The sequence below is a fragment of the Phocoena phocoena genome, chromosome 1 (assembly GCF_963924675.1).
Source record: "Phocoena phocoena chromosome 1, mPhoPho1.1, whole genome shotgun sequence".
Classification (NCBI taxonomy): Eukaryota; Metazoa; Chordata; class Mammalia; order Artiodactyla; family Phocoenidae; genus Phocoena; species Phocoena phocoena.
In genome coordinates, this window is record NC_089219.1 from 172,378,811 (window position 1) to 172,384,810 (window position 6,000).

Below are 6,000 nucleotides of genomic sequence, written 5' to 3' on the forward strand. Positions count from 1 at the left end.
ACTGTAGTAATCATTTCACTATGTATAAATCATCGTGTTGAACACCTTAAATATATGCAATTTTATTTTGAAAAATTTTAAAAACTTACAGAATAGTGTGCGTGATGTAATCCAATTTCAGTAAAGAAAAAACAGATAAACAATGACATACATGTGTATAAATATTTCTGAGAAAAACTTTGCCAAATTGTTGGCAGTAGTTTCTGTGAGGGTGACAGGTAAACCTATAGAGAATTTTCACTTTCAGCTTTTATAGTTTGAATTTTATGTAATTCTATTATTTCTTCATTTTCAGCAAACCTTTGTATTGAAGTTTAACATACAAACAGAAAAGTGCAAAAATCATAGGGGTACCGGTTGACAGATTTCAAAACCTGAATAGCTTTATGTAGCCAGCATGAAATTACTAGATAGAACAGTACTGATCCCCCAGAACCTCTGCATTGTGCCCCGTTCTAAACCCCAACCAGGATTACCACTATCTTGACCTCTAAAACCATAGATTTATTTTGCGTGGTTTTACGCTTGATGTAAAAGGGATCATGCAGTATGTATTCTTTTGTGCCTAGCATTTTTTATCCAATGTTTTGTTTGTGAGATTCATGCCTATAGTTGCATGTGGCTCTATTTTGTTCATTCTCATTGCTATATTGTACCTCATTTATTTATCCTTTCTGCAGTTGGTGGGCATTTGTGTATGTTCCATTTTAATGGTATAATAAGTATTTCTATATACATACTTGTATATTTTTCTGAAGCTGTGTTTGTGTGTGTGTGTGTGTGTGTGGTGGGATATATAACTTGGAGTGGAATGGCTAGACCAAAAGTTATGCATATATTTAGGAGATATAAATTAATAAGTACTGCCAAGCAGTTTTTCAGAATGGTGGTACCAGTTATACTCCCACTAGTAGTTATGAGCATTCCAGTTGCTCTATGTACTTGAGTATATTTAGTATTTTCTATTTTATTTTAGCCACTCTGGTGGGCGTTTAGTGGTATTGCATTTTATTTTGCATTTCTTTGATGACTGACAATGCTGAGCATCTTTTTCATACATTTATTTGTCATTTGGACATCATCTTTTTGAAGAGCCATTTGCCCCCATTCTTTTAATGAGTCATTCATCTTTTTTTAATTTACTTTTAGGAATTATATATATTTTTATTGGATATGTATGTTATCAGAAATATATTTTATAAATATCTTCTCCTGTTATGTTAGTTACCTTTTCACTCTCTTATTTGTGCCTTTTCTTAGACAAAAGTTCTTAATCCTAATACAATTTATAACCATTTCCCTTTCTATTATACTTTCACCTGTATTGTTTAAGAACTCTTTGCCTATTCCATGGGCTTGTCATTGTACTGTTTTTATGATTAAAATTTTAAAGTTGCAAACACATTTACATAAAGCTAAGTATTTCCATGTGGATCTTGGATTTTCAGGTTTTTAAAAAATGTGAGACTATGGATGTATGTCTCTTTTATATATCTCTGTATCCCAATAGCCCAGAAGGGTGGCTGCACAAAGTATATTTTCCTAAAAATATTCCTTGGATGAATGAATAGATTTTTCTATTGAGATAGAAAAATGCTCTATCATTTCCCCAAATACTTGAAGCAAAAAATTGAACTTCAGAACATCTCCCGTTTTCTTTGCATCAAAATCTAAATTTTAGCAAGTGAGAAATATTTATTTTTCTGCCCAGTTCAGTCAGCATGGCTTTTTAACGCAAACCTCTAAAAAGAAAAATGCTTTGGTACTGCTCTGCTCTGCTCCACATGTCTTCTTATTCTTGAGCCCAGGATGAAAGCACATTCGTGAGGCACAGGAGAAAATAGGAGTCAAGATCAGTCGCACAGCATATATTTAAAGTTTCTTCTCTAACATGGTACCACATGTCTGCTTCCATTTCTTTGCCCGAAGCAAATCACGTGGCTGAGCCTAAAGTCAGCGGATGGGGATGTATAAGCATATGACTGACTACATGATTTAAGGCATTTGTCTCAAAAGATAGGATTTATCAGTGTCTACAACATTAATTGTCAAGAACATGATGTTTCAATGGAAATGTGCATATTTTTATTTCTTTACTTGCAAAAAAACCCCTCATTCATTATAAATCTTTGTAATGTAAGGAAACAATTTGACCATACAACAGCAAATCAAGTTACTTTACTAAATCTTCATTTCTCACAAGAAATACCCCTTGATCTGTGTATTCTATTTTAGTTGGGCTAAATTTTATCTAACATTTCTGTGTTATGGAAGTGTAAAAGCTGGAAATTAAATGGTGTGTCTGAAAAACACATGCATATTCTTGAAAAACATATGATATTAGTTGATTTTTCCCCAAGTATAACTTGGCTAAATATTTCTGTAATTCTTATTGTGATTCATAATTTCATTCATCAAATTTCCCTTCAACTGGGGACGAGTAGTTGTATTCCCAGACTGAGCAATTATTATTTTCTTCCCTCATTCAAATCCTGGCTTTTGCTCCCCTGGTTACCACCATGTAGATGCCTACAGCACCCTGGTAGAGAGTGTTGTTGTCTTCGTCTTCTGAATCGTAGCTATTTTTATGAAATAACCTTCAGTTGTTTAATTTTAAAGCAATAATCTTAATTATAGGATTTGATACCACATATGAAATTTTAAAATGGTCACAGAAAGGTAAGCCATCTGTAGAAGAGAGCCACTCTGAACCAAAAGGAGAGACACTTAAGAGAAGAAGAGTTGATAGAAATATGATTTTTCTCTGGTCAGAAGGTACACCAGATTTTGGCCATGTCTGTGCTTTTGTTGGCAGATGTGTCCTCCTTATATTTGACTGCGCCACCCTAATAATTTGTTTCTATGTCTCTCATTTCGTTCTCTACCAGATTTTTCTAGTGAGACCTCGATACCCACTGCCTACTCATGCATTCCATGAAAAATGATCACCCAGCAGTTTGGACTCTGCTCGTTCTACTCAATTGAAAAAGATAGTAATTACCAGCTCTGTGAGCTTTTCTTCAGCTCTCATTATTCTGGACCTATAGGAAATGTTTACACAGTTAACTAACTTTGCCTTCTTAACGTTCTCTCCTACCTATGTTTCCAGTTCACAATGTGATCCTGATTGTTCTAACTTTATTATTGGACCGATTCTTTCCTTAAGTCTGGGGCATTTTTCACAGTGGTCTTTGCTCTGTCTCCCAGGGACATGATTTATTGGCAGGTGATTGCCAATTTATTTTTCTAGCCCCATTTTCTCTTCTGAGATTTAGTTTCTCATTTCCAAACGATGGATAGTTTTTTCCTTTACATCATTAATATAAACTCACTGTGCCCCAGATGGAGCTTATATCCTCAACCCCATATTGTCTTCGGTACCTGACCTTTCTAGTTCTGTTAATAATGCTACTTTTCCCTCAGTAATTGGTGAAAAGAATTGACCATCTTACCCCCATCATCACCTCATAACCACTTGTTTTAAGAATTCTCTTCTGAAATATATAGACTCCATTCTTTCAATACATTGAGTTATGTGTCAGTCCTTAATTATCCTTATCATCTTATACCCCCAAAGCACAGCAGTATCCCAGCTGGTTCTTCTGTAGTTAAATTATCTACATCCTCCAGACATTCTACTGTTAGCTTGACTTTGAGCATCTTCTTCCCTTCCTCCACCCAAATTTTAAAGCCTTCCTTTTGTCTACAGGATAAATTCCAACTTTTTTAGTCCACTTAGTAGGAGAGGTGAGAGTAATAAAGCTAGTATCAGGGGTTCTAGTGAGTTTGGATACTGAAAAGTGATGTGTAGGGACAAACGATCTTATTCTAGGAAGTGACAGAGGCTCCGGGATGGAGCAGGTACTGAATCTAACAGCGAGAATGTAATATCCTAGAAGGTGGGATAAAGAGAATCAGAGAGTGTGAAGTAATGAAATATCAAAATGAGTAGGACAGGTATGTTTGAAAAGGACCAAAAGCATAAAATCTAGAAGACAAAGACGCAGAAGCTAAGAAGGCCAGGAGAAGTTTGAGTTGCCTCTTTGGAAAGTCTGAAGCCCACATGCCAGACTTGCCTTTGCTGGTATTAAAATAATTCACTCTAAAGATAGTTATGACACAATCTTCCTTTCCATCTTTGTCTTCTACTCAAACTTCTCAAGCCAGATACTCTATATATGGCCTGAGATGGGGTCTTGCCTATTTCTCCAGATTCATCTCTTAACTGCCTCCTCCACATCCAGCTTTCCTTAGTATTTTCCCTGCCTCCAGGCCTTTATACAGTTTCATCCAAAGTCCTTCATATTCTCTGAAAACAAGCTCAAGCATCTTATTCTTTGTGAAACCTTTCTTAACCCCTTTGAATCAAATTATATGTTGTAAACAGGTCTGTATCACTTATCACACCTCACCACAGTTTTTTTTTTAATTCTTTTTCACCAACTAGAATTTAATGTCAGGCACTGGCTTGTTAGTTTTTCTTCTTTATTGTGTATCAGAGTACTCAACAAATGTTAATGTTCCACAGAAAACGTATTTTATAAAATGGCAATCGGATGCTCACAAAATGATTTCTGACCTCCTGCCTCCACACCTGTGTTAAAACTTCTTCCTTACCACTATTGTACCTTCCACCTCCTTTCTTCACATCCATTTACTAAGTACACCAGGACACCATGTGATTTCTGGGGGTAGAAAGATGAATCAGACGTGGTTTCTGATTGCAGGAACCTGTTGTAGTCTATTGAATCCAGGGTAAATCCCTCAGCTATGTAGGAACTTTGGTTACCAGCCCAGCATGAAGGCAGCTCTGTCCCCTTCCAACTTACACAATCCTGGTTGACTATATTACTAATCAAATCAATAGCCATTAATTATTCAGTTTTGTGCTCTTGAGCTGTCATTTGGTTCTCATGTATGTTCTTGACCTTATTTGATTCTCCCTGTACGTCGTGTCTGTTAAGACACACACATTTTATATCTCCAGCTAAACTGGACACTCTTGAGAACAAAGATCTTAAACTTCTTTGCAAGTTTCAGTACATTAACAAAGTGTCTTACACTGAGGAAGAACTTGATAGTACGCATTGAGTGGGTGGGACACCCGTAGAATGGAGGTTGGGCCAGCTGGTGGTAGTGTGAGGACATCATAGAGAACTATTGCATGCTCCCCCTGCTTCCTGAGCAGGGGTAATTTCTGAGAGACAGGAGCACTGTGTGTCATGGGCAATGCTGGTAGGTGATCTGAAGGGTGAGTGGAGCCCCTGGAATTCTAAAGGCTGCAGACCATTTGGTTACAGGATGGCATCCCAGAAAATTGGCTCTGTGGACCACTTCATAGCAGATTTTTCTCGTTTTTAGCTTCTACTTCTGGACAAGTTCTTTAAACTTCGTAAGTATTTTAAACAAAGCTCCTTGTGTTTCTTTCACTCATGTCAAAAACGCATTTATTTTTATGACTCTGATAATATTACCACATTGATCCCCTGGTGTCCAATTTTGGGTTGACAACATATCTTTTTATGTTGATGAGTTTTGCATATATTTAAACTTCATTATATATTGATTAGCGGGAGTGCAGGCTTGAGTTTCCAAGTGTGGGTTGGCATTCCTAATGGGATACAGTTAAAACCAAATGGCTGGGACCATCCCAGTGCATTGCTGTGTATAATTCCTTGACTGTACTCACTACGTCATAAATAATAATGAAAGTAAATGTACGTTTATCAGAAAGAATCAACAAAACCCAGCACTGATTTGCTGATTGCACTTGTCTCCCCAGGCATTAAGGCCAGCTTTCGAACGAGGGTGCCTGAAGGTTTGATTGTCTTTGCGGCATCACCTGGCAATCAGGAAGAGTATTTCGCAATTCAGTTGAAGAATGGACGCCCTTATTTTCTTTTTGATCCTCAGGTAAGTGAGTAATCATAAGAGTTGATATTTTTGAGAGTTTACCAGGTACCAAGTGCTTATGTTTTCACAGTGAATCCTCACCAAAAC

The 6,000-nt window shown here is 36.8% G+C and overlaps 1 protein-coding gene across 1 annotated transcript in view; it reads left to right on the top strand.

Moving 5' to 3' along the window:
• USH2A (usherin) overlaps window positions 1–6,000 on the top strand; it is a 791,707-nt gene that overhangs the window by 277,125 nt on the left and 508,582 nt on the right. The window contains exon 21 of the mRNA XM_065876328.1: window positions 5,783–5,913. Within this exon, the coding sequence (XP_065732400.1) occupies window positions 5,783–5,913 (131 nt within the window). The remainder of the gene's footprint in view (window positions 1–5,782; window positions 5,914–6,000) is intronic.